Here is a 19,047-nt window from a genome sequence, read left to right as displayed (position 1 = left end):
ACCTCATACATTTAGTGGCTATGTGACCCTAGGCAAGTCACTTTAGCTCTGCTTACTTCAGTTACCTGATGTATAAAAGAGGAATAATAATAGCAGTAACCTCCCAGGGTTTGTTGTGAGGATAAAATGAGCTAATAGTTTATAGGGTTCTTTGCAAACCTTAAAGGCGCTATATAAATGATAGTTATTAATATCTTTGTTACCACCTTCTTTCATTATTTTTATCATGTGCCTTCCCAATAGATGCTATCCAATAAATCCATGATTCCATCCCCACCTTCCTGAAGAATTCAGGCCTTGGAATAAGTATTCCAACTCACCTCACAGCATAGGTAGTAATACTCCCATTTCTGATTGCATCTTCCTTTTATTCTGCATATCTTTGTTCTACAAAATACAGTCTTCCCCCTTCCCCTCCCCTCAAACTCATTTATATCATGAGTCTCTCGCATATACTTTATATTTCTCCCCTTCAATGGAACCCTAGGTTTACTGGGTTGCAGCCATTTACACATATTTTATCAGCTGCAGATATACAATACTAACACCAGAGACAAGTCAACAATTTAACACATTTATAAAAACACTGAAAGTACCTGGACATAGGCTCTGCAAGAGCGCTCTCTTTTCTGAAGCTGATTCCATAAAGACAGCAGGTTAAACACAGAATAGAAAAAATAAGTTAGTGATAGAAGAAAACAAGAAAAAAATTTAAAAGAACACATCTAAACAAAATTTATTTGTGAACTACTTTCTAGAAGAGTGTGACAGCTAAGCAGCAGCGAAATATAGCAATGATTTAGCAAATGGTGGCTAAGAACCCTTTCAAAATGATTCAAGCTGATAACTTATAGTGTCAAGCTATTAGGTATGACAAGAAATATTGCAACATATTAGTGGGACTTAGTAAAATAAGTGTGTGTTACTAGATTGAAGTTATATATTTCATATCAGAGTTAGTTGTGAATGACAGAACAAAAGACAAAGTGAAACAATTTATGTTGAATGTTTGGAGCCCATTTCTCAGGTATGCTATAGAAAATGTATAGACAATATACATCCTAAACTAGGAGGTCATACCTATACCCCATTCTGAATGAGTACTATATATTTTGTGTGTATGGCAAGTGAAAATTTTACAGATGGATATCCAGTTATGACAATGTCATCATGAGGACAAAACACAAAGGGACAAGCCATTTCATGTTGAAAGACTTGTTATTTCTTTATGTGACACTGAATTTATCATCATTTCTTCTAATCCCTCCACCCAGAAAAGAGAATTATACATTAGAAATTTTGTTTAATAAGAAGCATATTTTAGGCACAGAGATCGATATTTTTCCAGACAAAATCAAAAGTAACTATTTTTACATTTAATAAGCTTTTAAGTGATAACATAAAAGTATAAGGGATACTATTTAACCTAGCAAAATAATACAGCAAAAAATTTTGTAAGCTATTTCCTTCCTCATCTACCCTGATTTCTCCAATTCCTAAGAAGCCCAGATTATTGAAGAAGGAAATTATCAGGCTTTAAGAAGCAGCTACTCTGATGCCTTTTGTGTTCTAAGCTCTTCTTCCCACTTTAATTCATGCATTCTTAACTGTTCATAGAGCATTTGCTCCTCTAAAGAATGAGTGTAAGTAAATTACAGGGGCTGTCATTTGGATCAGTGACTCGAATCACTATTTTGCAGTCCTTCTTCCCTCCAAACACTCTGGAATTTCAATGCTGAATGCAATTGATTTGTACTGAGTTGCCTTTGCAAACCTAATAGGATACTACTGCTTAAGAGAGCGGTGGAGACCACAAGAAATGAGAGCAAGCCAGCAAGCATGTGAACAACCTCACGGACCCCAACTGTTTAGCTCATCATGCAAATTAACGTATGACAAACCACATCATACAACTGAAAAGAGCCAAATGGAAAATAATAAGAACATAAAAAAGCTTCACAAATGAAAATTTGCCTGTTATGTCGTTATTTGATATTCAGAATAGGAAAGCTGATTAGCTGGAGCCAGTTAGAATGTGACATTAATTACCAGCTTTACCTGATATTGTCAGACATCAACATCATTTTAAATAAAGATAAGCAGTATTGCTGTAACAAGTCATGTTATGGATATGTAACATTAATACGAATGACTACTTCCAGTGTATTATTATAACAATTGCTGGCAGCAATATTCATTAAATAACATCAAGTCAGCCTAGGCAAGAATACATTAAATTTCCAGCATTCACAAATTTGATGGATTTCTGTGGATTTATATACTATTAAGAGAATGACTATTAAAAAAAAAAGAAAAAAGAAACAAAAAATTGATGCTCAACAGAGAATAACCTCTAACAATAATCTATGTCAAATACATGAACAATATTTGTCTTCTGAGACTGACTTTTCAACACAAACATTATTTGTCATAAAATTATCTGACTGATCTGTGGTGAGCAATTAATCTTTATTTCCTTCTATCTTGATGAGACCTTTCCTTCAATATGGCACTGAATAATAGTGAGTTGAAGAACCAGTCTGCTTAGCCATTTTTCATTCTAAAGGGGTGCATTCATCTTTGGGAATTTTACAGTAGAGACTTAAGTCTGTTATTGCCAACTTCTTATTTTCTTAAACAGAAAGACTGTCATTATCTTTTAGCAACTAAAATTTAGTACAAATAACTTTCCTGTCTACTGTCTCATGTGCACCATTCAGTGAACACATGACATCTGAAGGGAACAAATCTGAAATACTTTCAACAGGAGGACTGTTTATTCACCTCTTGAGATTATGTAGTTTCAATAAATTCCATTTCTTCTTATACTTAGCATTTTACCTGGTCATTTAACATATCTTTCTGTCCAAACATAATTTGAACAATTTGTTTTTCAACCTACAAATTTATTGGTAGTCTCTAGAGAGTGATGATCTAATAATGCTAATAATGTTACTATTAATGCTACATATACTTTTAAAATTTTAATGAAGAAAAATCTTCATAAATAATAAATCTAAACACGTATAGCATACTAAAAATTAAGAACAATCTAAAATTCCTTGTGTCTCTTAAAGGAAAAAAAGATTCCTCACAATTAAAGTAGGAGATACATACACAAACACACACATATATATGCATATCAGTGTGTATGTATGCATAGTTTTTCAAACCAACATATGGCCTACTTTAAATTTAACTCTTCCACTGATTCAGGGTTTATAGACAGACCATTTTCTTTCTTTGCTCTCCTCTCTTTTATTACTGCTTTCCTTTTTGATGATTTGGATGCTCACCTGTCATTTGTGTTGCTTTTTAGTTTTAATATTAGCTAAGGAAGGGAAGCAATAGACTAAAACAAATAGAGGTACTTAATTCTAAATTACTTTCATTCATGTTCACCTTATCCTCCAATATTAGGTAAAAACAAATATAGTTCTGTCTCATGAAAAAAGAGATATATCTTTAAAGTACTATGAAGTAGTATAGAAATTTTATTTTGTTTTTCTTTTCTTTTAAAGAATTTTTAGTGTTTTTTGACCAAAAGGAAATATATATATATATATAATCTCTATAAATCAAATCACTAAATTGTGCTGACACTAGTGGGCATACCCTGATTCCACTGGAAGAAGCTATTCATTTACCAAGAGGGAAAGACTGGCCTGTTTTAGCTTCACCTCATCCCTCATTCTTCATCTTTACTGCTTACCTTGTTTAAGCTCCGGGCTGCACTGTCTTTTCCACCAGGAGTCAGGTTTCGAAGCTGAACATCCAGCAAGCCTACCAATTGATCCATTGCACGGACTGAGTAGGTGATATCCCCAGCATTCAATTGATTTCTGGTCTGCTCAGCAAGCTCCCTGGCTATGTTAGCCGCTGTCTCACCAGACTTCAACTAGTTTTGAAAACAGGAGAAAATGGAAAGAGATTTGTTAGTTGTGTCAGAGTATGATCTTCTCTAAGGCTTCTTTCAGTGACTTTTTCCAAATAAAGCATGTAAATTATAGATAGAAATATTTGTACATATTTGTGCTTCCTCTCCTCTGTGGATTTGAACTATAAATCAAAGAGAGGAAAAACCCCCACAAATATTATGTGTTTATATATTCTCATGTGTGTAGATGTGTATACTTTTTTTTTTGTTGTTATTTTAGGGTGGATGCAGGGAGAAGTGAAATTGTTTTATGACTGCATCCCAGTAGGGAAACTTATATTGGGAAAACTTCCATCAAATGAGATCAGCAACTCATCTGCTTTTTAAGAGTATTACAAAGTCACTTAAGTCAATGAAAGTTTAAGTGGCTTGACACCTGTTAGCAGTTTCCCCTCAAGACAACACTGTTTAGTTGTTTCAGTCATGTCCTATTCTTTGTGACCTCATTTGGGGTTTTCTTGGCAAAGGTACTGAAGTGGTTTGTCATTTCCTCCTCCAGATCATTTTACAGATGAGGAAACAGGCAAATAGAGTTAAGGGACTTGTCCAGGATCACATAGCTAACAAGTGTCTGAGGTCAGATTTGAACTAAGGAAGATGAGTTTTCCTGACTCTAGGCCCAGAACTTTATTTACAATGCCATCTAGCTGTCCATAACGATAGCTAGCACTTATATAGTACTAACTTTTGTGAAGTGCTTTATATAGTTTATTTTATTCTCTCAGCAATCCTGGGAAGTAGGTGTGATTTGTTATCCCCATTTTACAGATGAGGAAATTGAAGCAATCAGAGATTAAGTGACTTGCCTAGAGTTATATATCTAGCATTAATGGAGCTAAAGTAAATATCGAATATTCTGACTCAGTCCAGGTATTTTCATTAAACTATATCACACCTCTTTAAGTGGACCCTTGGGTGCCCTATAGATAAACCAACCTAATCTGACCAAAAATTGTAGAATAACCAGTGTGCTATTCAATGTCAAAAGAACTTTTAGGAAGTCAGTGAACCTGCTGTGGTCGAATGGCAAAATGGCAATGACAGGAGGTCATGGATGGAATTGGATCTATATCATCTAAACTAGTACCCATAGTGATTGTACCATAGATTCACTGAAATGTTGGAGGTTGTTAAAATATTTGAAGTCTAGTTTAGTCACTATGTGTTTAGAGGTAACCAAAGCAGTCAAATAGTTAAAAGTTAAATTTATCATATTTAGAGGCTACTAAAGTATGGTGAATAATTGTCCATATAGACCTGATCAAGATGACAACAACATCTAAATGAAGATAACTTTGTAGCATTACACATGAGGGAATGATGTACATTCAAAAAATTCAAAGTAGGTATTGTTTTTACTTCTCATATAATTCAAGAATATAAGTGGAAGTATTATTTTTTGTTATGTCTAAACAGGGAGTTTCATGAAAGGCAAAATAATTTGCAAAACAAAGAAATATGGAAAACATTACTGGAAATGGTTACTATTTAATTTTTGTTTATGTATAATTTTGGAATTTTCCCCTGAAGTATTTATTATAAACAGCTGTCAATTATCCCAGTAAGGAAAATGACAATGGAGGGGAAAAAAAAAGGCTAAGTTAACTCCCTTACGAAAAGTTAAATATAATTGTTTGTTTAAGTAGTTATGTTAAATAATAAGACTGCTAATAAAAATAAAATATTTGTACTAGCAAGACAAGCTTTTTCATGATACAAATATGGATTGAAACGCAGTGTGCTGGGGGCGGCTAAGTGGCGCAGTGAATAGAGCACCGGCCCTGGAGTCAGGAGGACCTGAGTTCAAATCTGGCCTCAGACACTTGACACACTTACTAGCCGTGTGACTTTGGGCAAGTCACTTAACCCCAATTGCCCTCCATAAAGCAAAAAAAAAAAAAAAAGGCAGTGTGCCATATTAGTTAAGACAGTCATACTGGCCTAAAAGTCAGGAGGACCTGGGTTCATATCTTGTCTAAATAGTTACATGATCTCTCTCCTCCCATGTACCCCATCATCAGGGTAAATCAGGTGCTATATCAGCAGCACCCTCCTCCCAATCTACAGCCTTTTGTGATTTCTTTTCCTATCATAGTTACCATTAATGTCTTTCTACTTCAACATCCACATCATGGACTCATCAATACCAAAATGTCTGAGAAGTACCTGGTTTTGTAGGTACTGAAAAATGTTGTTGATGGATTAATACACTCTCTGCCAAACTGACATTGCATTAATTTTGTATATATGTTATATATGATTGCTTATGTGTGTGTCATCTCTGGAGAGATTGTAAATTCCTTGAGGGGAGGGACTTTTGTCTTTTTAATGTCTGTAATTATAAACATACCTGACACAGAAGTGCTTAATAACCCTTGTTACTTGATTAGAATCTGAAAATACTTCAAAATATTTTAGAAATTCAGTGTTGTCTAATATAAAGATACAATGCTTGGCTCCATGGAGTTAGACTGCATTAAATTAGAAGGTACTTGGGATGAAATTCAGGAATTCAGACTTCTAGACCTTCATCAGTATTGTCCCTTGCACCTTGAATATTCTAGCTTGTGGAACATTAATAAGAACACTTGTTCCTGACTACCCTAGAAGAAAATCACAATAACATGAACTAGATATGGCATTATACAGTTTCTTAAGAGAAAAATACCGATACTTAAAAATGATTTTTCCTAGCCTTCATATCATATTAAGAAGCAATCTTTTTTTTAATTGATCAACAGCAAAAAGGAGAAAATAATATTAAATAAAAAAATGAAATACTGATCTCCAGGTGATTTTTTTAATGACCTTGTAAATAAAGAGGGCTCAAATCTTGCTTAGCCTTGAGGCCAGGAACTGAATGTAGCAAACTAATACGACTGGACTAAATGATAAAAGGTCTCTTCGAGTGCTAACATTCTAAAAATCTGTGAAGTAGAGAAAAACAAGCAACAAACATGTCACTTTCTGTTCATACTTCAATTCTAAAGAATGAATGCTAGCTTAAGTCTTGGGTTTTGCTTTGAGTAGAGGCATTTTTATATCAAAGTGATGACTGAACTTAGTTCCTGGGTATATGTGAGGTATACACATAAGAGAAAGGGTGATAATAGAAATATCTATATAAATCTTTCAACCAAAGAGTCCATTGAAGACTATTTCTAACTTCAGTTACTCAAATCTGTTAAATTTATTTCTAAGAAAATAAAGCATAAGTATTGAAAAAAGTGTAGGGTTTTGTGTAGATTAGCAAATCACTGTCTAGTTTAAATAGTGGTGTTATAACTAGGCCTTGAATAAATAATCTTTTTAAAATAGGGGTAAAACCATAAGCTTTAGTTAAGCATACTAATTATGACAGAGATTGATATTATTTACATATTTAAGCCCAGACAGGAGCCAAAAACAATTTTCTTTGAAATAAAGCTTTGACATTTCATGACATTTATTATATAAAAATCCTAATCTGGGTGCCAAAAGAATTCATTAAGGAGTTATTCAAAGTACTTAAGTGCAGCACTGCCATTTCCTTGAAAGAATACATCTATTTTGCCATCAATCTCAGCCCAAGTTATTAAATCAACAGCAAAATGCTTTTGTCTCTTGCAGTTGGGAAGGGCTTAAATGATTTTGGTGTCTTTCCCTAGGCTAATACTTTCTCTTTGGGAAAGCTTTATTTGATGCCCCAGATTGTCCTTTCAATTTTTCTGAATTCTCATAACACTTTGTATCTCTCTTATGAACTTTGCACAGTATACTATAATTATCTTTCCTATTAAATTTTAAATTTTATGTCAAGGACCCTATCTTACTTATTTTCTACCTCCCTCAGCATGTAGTATAGTGTTATGCTCACATTTGATACACAATAAACAGATACTAGATTGAAAGTGAATCATTTCCCCAAACACTAAACTTCACAGAATTCTGAATCTACACCAAGTTAAATAAATGAGGCAAATTTAAGAACAGAATTCATTCTGTAGCTCCAGGTCAAATACCCCCTCCTACTTCTTAACCTGCAATATGTTAATATGCTTTGCATCTCTCATCTTACTTTCTCCAAAAATTCAGGAATGAGAGCAAAATTTCAAAATTCCTAAGCATCATATGTGGCATAGGAAGAAAGGAAACTGCATGTTGTTGTAGTAAAGACAGACTGAATATATCTTCTTTATAGATAATTCAAGTTTATTCTTTCTCCAAATTCAAGGAATGTACAAGAAAAAATATTTTATGGATGCCCTGATTCTACATACAAATGGACTCAGTAGTCAAACAAATGACCTAATTTGAAGGGAAGCTTATACCCAAATATCCTTATTTAAAAGTCCCCACCCTTAGACATCAATAAGTTAGACAATAATGGTAACAGTGATATTTATGCAAGGCCACTTGACCACAAATCATTAAATGAAGTGAGAAGTTTCAATGTGGAGATGGCATGAAGGCAAAAGAAAGCCTGTAGTGGGTTTTGGGGGTGGTGGTTTGTCGTAAGTAGATAGGAGGGAAAGGGGAAAGGAAGACCACTAAGACAAATATGGAGGGGCCGTCACTGTCCAGAATCTCATTATTTTAACCAATATACAAAAATGATGAACAGAAATTTCCATTTATATTTACATTCATAATGGCAAATAGGTTAGGCCCCAAGATGCCAGTGAAAAGTTTTAGCTCAGTTCACTTGCTATTCTTTAAATGTGCACCTGACTCAAACTTTCATTTCAACATGATAAGTTTGACAATACTTCAATGTATAATGTATTTATGCCACAAGTGAACCAGAAGGACAGGATTTGCCCAGTTACAGAGTACTAATTGGTTCTCCTGCCTTCAAGGAAGTCACTGTCAAGTTAGAAAGAGTGGGGAAGAAATTTCTTCCCCAAAATAGAGAACAATTGAAGACAGAATAACTGAATACAAATAACTGTGAACTTGGGCTTGTCTTTTCCCTTTTCAATCTTGGTTTCTCATCTGTCAAATGAGATAATTAGACTATTTGATATATAAGGTTCTTGAAATTTCCAAAATACTTGCTACATTTAATCCTTTGCTATCCTATCATCCTTTGCTACCTTTAAAAGTCATCTACTCATTATGAATCTTTGATCTATGAATCTGACAGATTCTGATTAAGGAAAAATCTATATTAAACGTTCCTTGTAATAAGAAATTGTTAAGTCTAAAGGACTCTGGAGAACCAGGTGTATTTATGGGACAAACAAAACTGTCGATTAAAAGGGCAGTGGTGGGGCAGCTAGGTGGCACAGTGAGTAAAGCGCCGGCCCCAGAGTCAAGAGGACCTGGGTTCGGATCCAGCCTCACACACACACACACACACACACACGCCGTGTAACCTTGGGAAAGTTACTTAACCCCCATTGCCCTCCAAAAGGCAAAATAAAATAAAATAAAAGGGTGGTGGTTGTTTGTCCCTTTGGGAGATGCTCTTTTTCATTATATGTAACACTTTTTCTCTATGAGATAACACACAAAAATAGTGAGAAAAAAATAAGGCATCATTATTTATTGTATGCCAATATAATACAACAATTTTTGCACAGCAATTTGAAACAAAAAAGCCTTTAGAGTCAGAGCATCTAGGTTCCAGTCCTGACTCTACTATTTAATCCCAGTATCACCTCAGATAAATCGCTGTACCTCAATAAGCCATAATATCCACCTTTGCAAAATGAGATTGTTGTTGGTCTCTATAATTCCATCCACTTCTAAGTCTATGGTCCTATGATACTTTTCTTTTCTTAACTGGAAGAGTATAAGTATTTTCTTTTTCTTTTTAGAAGTCTATTTTCAGGAAGCAGCATGAAAGCATCCAGTTTTCTAGGTGAATGATGACTGAAATCATATTAACCCCTAGGCTAAGCATGTGGTTAGTTTTTAAAAATGCAAAGCTGCTAATGGTACCAAATACGCTACTGATCTATTAATCTGATCACATCCTGCAAGAGTTATTCGCCCTGGGGTCTGAGCTACACTGTAATGAAATCAAAGGACAATCTGTGTGGCAGGATCAGTGTTGAAATAGGACCAGAGTTGCATCCAGACTGCCAGGTTTGAATAGTAACAGGTATCATGATGGTTATATAGCAATATATGTATATATATATCGTGTGTGTGTGTGTGTGTGTGTGTGTGTGTGTGTAAGAGAAACTACAGTCCTCAGCATTATTTCTTGTTTGTGATTTAGGGCAAAGAGACAGTTATGGCTCATTTGCTACATAATCTACTGGGGTGAGTATTTACTGATTATTGTACAGTATATCACTGAGGATGAGGGTAGTTAAAAACTAATAGAGAGGAGAGCAAATGGCAAAACTGTGTTTCTTGTAAGGTTATCATTTGTAATGTTTCTTTTGGAAAAAAAAATCTTTCAGAAATTCAGCCTAACTAATGTTCCATAGAAGGACTCCTGATATTAGGAGTGAATAAAGCCACATAAATTGCTATAATAAGGATGCATCCCACAGCAATTTCGGTATAAATGCACATCTGGTCTCTGTTTGTTATGAAATCAGCGCAAAGCCCCATAGTGCATTAATAATAAAAATGTTCAACATATTGCAACCAAATAAGCCCTGTTAAATTGAGTCTGCAAAAGTTTATTGCCATACATTAATGTACTTTCAACACTGATAAATGAGGTTCTAAAGAACATTGATCAAATGACAAAATTTCAAAAGTGGAACTATTTTGTGAAAAATCCCACTATCTATCCAAGCTACACGTACAGAAGTTTCTTTTTTTTTTCTTTTTTGGAAGCTTTAAAATATCTCTCGAAATTTTCCACTTTCAGTTCTCAATGCTATGGGAGGCATGTTATTGTTGTCATTGTGATCGCTATTATTAACTCCTAGTATCTAACATGAAATCCTCTGTTTGACTTTTAAATCACGCCATAACCTGGCACCTTCCTACCTTATGGCCCTCTATATGCTCTACAAACTCTGGCTTCCTTACTGTTCCTTGAACAGAACATTCCATCTCCAGATTCCATGCGTTTTCACTGGCTAGCCCTCATTCTTAGATGCTTTACTTCCCTGTTTGGGGATTCTGCCTTCCCTGCCTTCCTTCAAGTCTCAATTAAAACTGTACCTTTCCAGGTCTTCCTTAACACTTGTGTGTCTCCTCTTTGAGATTATCTCCAACTCATTCTATATATATCTTGTTTGTACATAGTGGTTGATATGCTGTCTTCCCTATTAGACTGTGAACTCCTTGAGAGCAGAACTATTTTTTCTTTTTTTTAATATCTACAGCACTGAACACACTGTCTGACAAATAGTAGGTGTTAAATAAATGCTTGTTGATTTTATTTTGAAAGTATATTATTTTTTTTGCTTTTTGTTTTTTTGGAGGGTAATTTGGGTTAAGTGACTTGCCTAAAGTCACATGGCTAGTAAGTGTGTCAAGCATCAGAGGCCGGATTTGAACTCAGAGTCAATGCTCTATTCACTGTGCCACCTAGCTGCCCTGAAAATATATTATTTATAATCAGTGATTATAATAAATAACTTTTGAAGTTACAAGCTTCAAGTATAAACAGGTGTGATAGTAATGGCAATTAAAGATTCCCCTGTATTGGCTTGGTTTTCAAACTGATTGTGTTAAAACCCAGAGCTTGTTAATCCCACCTGTGGGATGGACTTTTTGATGTGAAAAGAAAGTCCTGAACTGGGAGGAGCTGGTGACGTAGATTTGGAGAGACAAGAGAGAGGCGGAAGATCTTTTTGGAAGCAGCACCTCGTGGAGAGAGAGAGACTAAGAGAATTGCTGGTGGCCGCTTTGAATTGCCCTGGACTTTTGAGACCTGCCCCCTGAGCTGCCAAGGACTGAGGAGACATGGCTGTTTTGCTGGTACTTTGTCTGTCTGTTCTGATGTTGTTTTGCCAGATTTGTCCACTGGTGAAAGACAGTCCTTTTGTTGAAGAAGTCCTGGAACCTGGCTGTTCACTAAGAAGCCCTGAGACTGTCCTGCAGACAGAGAGTGAATACTGTCCACTGGTGAAGGACAGTGCTGTTGTTGCAGGGGTCTGGAGACTGTCCTGCAGACAGAGTGAATACTGTCCACTGGTGAAGGACAGTGCTGTTGTTGCAAGGGTGTGGGAGCCTTTCTGTTGGTTCAGAAGCCCTGAAGAAGGATTTTCTTGTTGTATGTTTACAGAAATCCTGGGAGAGGGCTTTGCTAATGTGTTCAGGGGTTCTAGGACTGTTCTACAGACAGAGGATAAATTCATGAAGGGACTGGCAATGTATCTTGTGGCTTTGCTAAGCCTTGTCTCCCCAGGAACTAAGATTGCCGAGAACTTGCCTCGAGTCAAGATGAAGAAAAGACCTCCATTTGGGTATTAAGTGCTGTGTTTAAACTTGATGTAACTCTGGGGTAGATTCAATTGTGATCCAGGGGTGGGGAACTTTTGACCTTATGTTTGGAAACTAATCTCCATTTGAGAAGAGGGGCTTTGTGGTGGACCAAATGAAGGTATAGCCTAGGGGTGGAGAAGTATTTAGAACAGGGACTTTGTAATTGATTGAATGATTGGAAGGTCCTGGGGTGGGGTAGTACTTGGAGATTATTTAATCAGGCTTAGTAAATGCTGTATTTGGAATGGTGTCATGTTTTGATCTTCTCTGTTCTTGGTTTGTCACTGAATAAAATGGAGAGCACCTATGCTGGTATTCTGAACCTTGGGAAGTTGTCTTTCCTTGGCATTACATTACAACAGGTAACACCATATAACAAGAACGGGTATCTCAAAAAAGGTGTTAGCAACTTCTTAGCAGGTCATTCATTACTGAGGACCTAACCCTCCCCTCCACCCCAATTCAATAAAATTGTTTTAACAATTAGGGAAATAAGGAAGGAAATTATTCAGATTTTTTGAGTTCCTTGATTTTTTCAGCATGTGTAACTCACCATGATGCATCAGTTAGCAAAAGCATGATTACTTGAAGTACAGTGGTAGGAGTTACCTTCTGTGTTATGTGATTGACCCAAGGAGAAGAACAGTTGCTGAGATCTGGTCCTTGAGGATCCCAAATTCCATCAGGAGCCAAGCAGAGAAAGGTAGACACACCTATGACAATAACAGAAATATGGATTTGTGCTTCCTTTTTTCATTACGTACTCAAAAATGCTACTTTTGAGTTCTCAATAATCTCATTCTGCTGAGGGTTTAAATTAGAGCCAAAAGAATGGTATTCACATTTTGAACATAGGATTTCTCCCCATTTTTAGAAAGGGATCTGTTACAGAAATCTTACTTTCTGAAAAATTCCACAAGTTGAGCGCTATTATGCATATAATTTTATAAGAAAGTAGCTTTGTTCTACTATCACACCTCAGAATCATTGAATTCCAAAGGGAAGGGATTTTAAGAGGTCATCTAAGTCTAATCCTCCATCACAAATCTTATCAACATGCTCCTGGACAAATGGTCATTGAGTTTCTGCTTGAGCATTTTTAATGACAGGGAACTCATTATCTAATGAGACATCACATTCCATTTTCCAAAAGTCTTGGGTAGATTCTTCCCTGTGCTGAATGAAAATATCCTGCCCTATGAATTATCCAAAGGTGGTGTGTTCAGTACTGCATCTAGGACTCAACAATACATTGAGTGGAGCACACAAGCTGTTCACTAATAACTAATCTTTGTCCTCCGCCAACCCACTTCCTTTTCCAAGCACATATAGTATGTGATACTTCCTATACTGTTTCTTGCCTATTGGTAAGCATTAGAAATATCCTACAGCATATTTAATACACTAATACATCTTTTCATTATACTTTTGTGTAAATAGAAATTGTGGGTAATATATGAGTAGTAATCATAATTGATTTTTTAAAAGGCTTTTTGTTTTAAAGATGAAATTGAATTCATTGAAAGCATGTCATAATTTCACAAATATAATGTTTTCTGCTCTCTTCCTTCTTTTAATTCTGGGTCCAACTCATTCTTCATCTATAGTATCTGTCTAAGATACTCATGACCACCTCAGTGGACTGTCTATTCTACAGAATAGACAGACACTCTTCATCCACCTAGATTTTCCTATATGGATCCTTAGTTCAAATTATTTTGAATCCTAGTTAATCTAATTTAGGAGACTCTAGGTTTCTAGGACTTGGTTAATCACCACAAATTCATCTACAAAATAAAGATGCTGTAGAATCTAACCATCTTTAAGGAATTTCTCCCTTTGGAATTTATGCTGGATTTTCATTTCAACGAACATTTATTAACCTCTTGCTGTAAACAAGACACTATATTAGGGAGATTATATTGCATGGAATGGGAGTGTGGGTGGGAGTAATGGATGTGGAAGCAAATACAAAAACATGCAAGAATGCAAATAAGTAAATACCAAATATACAAAAATGAAAACAAATTCAAAATAATATGAAAAGTTATAGAATATTAGCAACTGGGGGTAGGGATGAGGAAAGGGGGTCACATAAGGTGGTAACAGTGAGTTGTTCTTTAAAAGAAGTTTCAGATTTTATGTAGCAGAGATGAGAAGGGAACGACAGAAGCAAAGACCTTTGGCAAGGGTATATATATATATATGCTTGTTTTGTGCTTCACTTTATAATTAAATGATCAATGAAGAAAATAATTTCCGTCGTTCTATCAAGGTTTCTTGTGTGCTTTATAATAATTATTATAATAATGATAATAACTTGCATGCATGTTGTTTTAAGATTTTCATGCACTTTACATATATTATCTTATTCATGTTCACAGCAACTGTATGAGATTGGAGTTATCATTATCCCAATTGTCTCAACATTGAATCCAAGAGAGGTTAAATGACTTTTTCAAGGTAACACAGCTGATAAGCATCTGAAGTTGGGTTGGAACCCAGGTCTTTCTGAATTTGTTGAGTACTTTTTTTTACTCTCCTTCTCTATCGCATGAAGAGGAGCTATGTTGTAGGATGACAGACTTTAAGGTTGTATTCTTTCCTTTTTTTTGGTAGTAAATAAAACATCACAAATCAATCAGCATTTTTTTTTGGCTATAGTTGTCCAAACACTACTGAATACAAATGAGTTAAAAATCATATATCCACTTATTCATTTAACAATCATTTAACTAACATATGAGAATTGCTGTGCTAGGCACCAGGGAAGATACAAAGGTAATCAGGATCCCTCCCTTTAATTAGACCATCTCTAGCCCACATATTTCCAACTTTTTTCAAGGATATCTTAGATTTTGTCAAATGCTTTTCTAATATATAGATACTTTATATCAGCAGCATTTCTCTGATCTAACAGGATAATGATTATGATGAAAAGGAGGAGGATGATAGACCCTTTATAATACTCTCTAAATTTAGAAAGCATTTTTTACTGTGTCAAAAATTTCATGGAATTAAGTACAACACAAATCCGGGAAAGAGCATATCTGCTCAATTTCAGTTACAGGAAATATCAGAAGGACTTGGCTATATTATGGTTTCATTTCTATCATCTGGGGACACAAACCACAAGTATGGACAATGATATACTACCATTCCAATATCTGATTAATTTCTAATTGATTAAATAATACATCTTGTGAAATTATGCAAATAAATGCAGTGGATCAAATACAAAGTTCACCAGGGTCCAGCTACATTGTGATAAAGTTAGAACACTTCTTGTTTAAAAAAAAATAAAATCACAATGTATGGCTTCCTTGAGGAATATTATGAATCACAGAAATAAAAGCTGGAAAAAAGGCTTTAATTCTTATCTATCCCTTGACACATATTTGTCCTCTGTAGGGCTTTTTCTCAATAATTTTCACAGTTTACTTGAAGTTTTAAATAAGTCCAATGTGGGTTGAAACTAGATGTAATATGTCTTGCAATGTTTTGTTCAAGTTTGTCATTCTTATTCCCTAACCTATTTATTCATAGCACCCCATGCTAAGCAAATTCTAATCTTTGGCATTTTGGACAAGACTATATGGTTTAGGAAATTATGTTAAGCTTAATTTATCAGACTTAATAATTAATCAACTACCCTTTGAAATTACTCTGACTATATGTATCACTGAGCAAGCCTAAGGGAGAATATTTGACAAGTGAGCTAAAGTGAGAGAATGTAAGGCCCTTAGCTTAGGTCTTTCTAAAGGACTCACCGACTGTCCCTGCAGGGCATGGCTGCTTTGCCATCTGTCCTTGACGCGTTTTAAACCACATGATTTCCCGAGCTTCCACAGCATCACAGCTCTCTTCCAGAGCTGGGAGCTGAGAGGAAGCAGGCGGAAGGTGAGTGGTGATTTCGTCTGGTGCTGCTGCCGCTGGGGATGGGGTACTGGTGCTTCTGTTCCTTCTCCCTGGCACGGACGTGGTGGTACTCCTCCCTGGGCTTCCTGTGGTGATCCTCAAGGTTGTACTGGTGGTGGTGGTAGTGCTTCCCAGGCCAACTGGCCCTGTGGTGGAGATTTCTGAGATAAAAAAGGAAGACAACAAATTCAATGACCGTTCTGTGACCTTCAGATTTCCAAAATATTGGAAATCTTACATATTTATAGCCCAATTAGCTTTGGATACAATTAATGAGAACCCACAGAAAGGTATCAATTTAAGCACCAAAGAAGAATTTGGCTAATGACACATACTATACAGGGCTTTCAGAATTACCAAAATTGATCAAAACAGCTTTTAAAGAATAAATTCTCAGTATAACACAAAGAATGCTTTCAAAACAACCATAACAAAAACAAAAGCAAAACAATTCACAAGGCCTAAAATAGGCTTCCTTCTTGTCCAATCTTCTGCCTATGAAAGGTATCAACCTTGAAATTCTCAAGGGATTATCCTTAACCTTGGTGTCAAGTAGAGGAATACTGTACACATATTTGAAGTAGATTATCTAACATTCCTAATGTAGCACGAAAAAAAAGGAGCACCTCAATAAAACTGACCTGCAAATTTCAGTATCACAAACATTACATGATAACCCTAAACATCAATTTTTCATACAGATTAAAGAGGCAAAGGCAAAGTAATTCTCCGCTCAGCTTGGCAGGATTGATTCCTATTAATATGATACAATTAGTGAAGCATAGCAAACATAGTCATGGCTGTCTATGTAATAAAGTATAGGAAATTTCCAACTTAGAAGAGGCTGTGTCCCAAAAGCTATTTTTTAATTCAGTTCCTTTGAACTTAAAATGAGTTAAAATAGAAATAATATTATAAATAATGGTTAGATTACTAGGTCATTTCATAAATACTTTTTTTTTTCATGGAGTCTCCCCATAAGAAAACATAGTGTAGTAGAAAGAGCTGCCAGGAGCTAGCTAAGGAATCTTGAACAAGTCATTGTTCCTCTCTAGGCCTCAGTTGCCTAATCTGTAAAATGAGAAGTTGGACTAGATGACCTCTATATTGCCTCTCAGTGCCAGATCCTATCCGATAACAACAAACATGTTCTACTCACACCTATCTTACACAGATATAGTGAACACTTTATAACCCCAAATCCACATTGTTTCTAGTAACTTACCTTTAAATGATCTCCCCTTCCTTACATTTTTCACAGTTCTTTGTTTATATCATTCATAGTATTGTAAAGCTGTAAGGAACACTAGAAATCACCCAGAGTATGGTCCAACTCTTTCATTTTACAGGTGATAAACTGAGATCCATAGAGGCTAAAGTACTTGGTCATGATCACATAACCTCAAGTAGAAAAACTGTGATTCAAACCTGTCATCTTACTCCAAATCCTGGACTCTTTCTAGTATATAAAGCTGTATCTCCTTAATATTTATCACCTACTGCCTCATAAGTACTTGATTATGCATCACCCCCTCCCAATTAGGCAATTAGATCTCATTGTGAATAGTGTGCAGGCCTAGGCTTTGAGACAGCAAGACCTCAGTTCAACTGCAGACTCATATGTATTTATTAGTTGTGTGACCATGGGCAAGTCACTTAAGCTCTGTTTGCTTCAGTTTCCTCAATTGTAAAAAGGGAATATTAACAGCACCTACCCCACAGGGTTGTTGTGAAGATCACAAGAGATATTTGTAAAGCACTAAACATAGTGCCTGGCACATAGGAGATACTATATAAACATGTATTCCTTTCCTCCGAATTAGAATGCAAATCTTTTGAGAACATCCACATTGTCTTATGGCATTCTGTACCTCTCAGAGTTCTAGACAATTCTCTGCATCTATAAGTTGCAGGGAAGATGTGAAAATGTGTTAGTATAGGGAGTTTCATCATCTGGGAATCACAGGTCTGGTCTGGAACTGTACTCTGAGAAAATTGAACAGTAGCTGCTAAATATCATTTTAGTGCATTTGAATTGAAGAACACTACTAAAATAATTGATCTTAACTATAATGTAGGATAACATTCCCATGGGAAAATAAACTGAATTCTAATTTGCTATATCAAGGATCTCAGAATCAGAGACTTCCCTTCCCCCAGCCACCTTGAGTCGGGTACATTTGTAGGAGGCAATATGGTGTAGAGGAGAGACAGATTGTCTCAGAACCAGGAAGAGCTGGACTCCAGTCCCTCCTGAGACCTGACACAAAACAGCTCTATGCCCAGTGAAGGTTTTTAACTCTTAGAACTCTGCCTAGGGAATCCTTTTAAGACTACAAGCTGGAGATGAAGCATTGACCTGAATTGATGTGGAAGGTTCCTTACCTGGGAATTCCCTCTTACAGGGAAATCTCAAGGTTTTTTTTTTTTTTTTAAATTAAAAAAATTAATTTTTGGAATAAAACAAGCATTTCCATAACGTAGTATGAAAAAAAAAAGGTGATTGGACATAAAACTGCAAATCTACTATGCACAACTTTACTATTCCTTTCAAATATACAACAAAATTATCATGTAAATTTCTTTTTCTTCTTCCCTCCTCCCACCCCAACCCTAGAGATGGCTACCATTAGACACAAATAAGTGTATATATGTAAATTTATTCTATACATACTTTTATTTATCAGTTCTTTCTCTGGATGCAGTTAGTGTTTTTCTTCATATGTGTAATGGAAATGTAAATTTTAAAGATCTTCCCTGCAACTAGGCTAATGTGCACCTGAAGCCTGGGGTGGGAGGCTTGTTTTTCA

General features: G+C 35.6%; 1 protein-coding gene across 7 annotated transcripts in view; it reads right to left on the bottom strand.

The window, feature by feature from the left end:
- The window catches only part of ADGRL3 (adhesion G protein-coupled receptor L3), a 1,002,012-nt gene that overhangs the window by 186,972 nt on the left and 795,993 nt on the right, over nt 1–19,047 (bottom strand). For 5 of the 7 annotated variants that reach the window (XM_069105304.1, XM_069105298.1, XM_069105299.1 and 2 more), the window contains 4 exons: nt 16,090–16,398; nt 12,929–13,032; nt 3,713–3,898; nt 597–635 (listed from right to left, as the gene is read on the bottom strand). In XM_069105304.1, coding sequence (XP_068961405.1) covers nt 597–635; nt 3,713–3,898; nt 12,929–13,032; nt 16,090–16,398 — 638 coding nt within the window. The remainder of the gene's footprint in view (nt 1–596; nt 636–3,712; nt 3,899–12,928; nt 13,033–16,089; nt 16,399–19,047) is intronic. The other 2 variants (XM_069105300.1, XM_069105301.1) reach the window with 1 other exon arrangement.

This window comes from Petaurus breviceps, unplaced genomic scaffold (genome assembly GCF_028583685.1).
Source record: "Petaurus breviceps papuanus isolate PSGF00001 unplaced genomic scaffold, PetGlider_PUasm1.0 76, whole genome shotgun sequence".
Classification (NCBI taxonomy): Eukaryota; Metazoa; Chordata; class Mammalia; order Diprotodontia; family Petauridae; genus Petaurus; species Petaurus breviceps.
The sequence above is the reverse complement of the archived record's forward strand: the minus strand, read 5'-3'. Positions and strand labels throughout refer to the sequence as shown.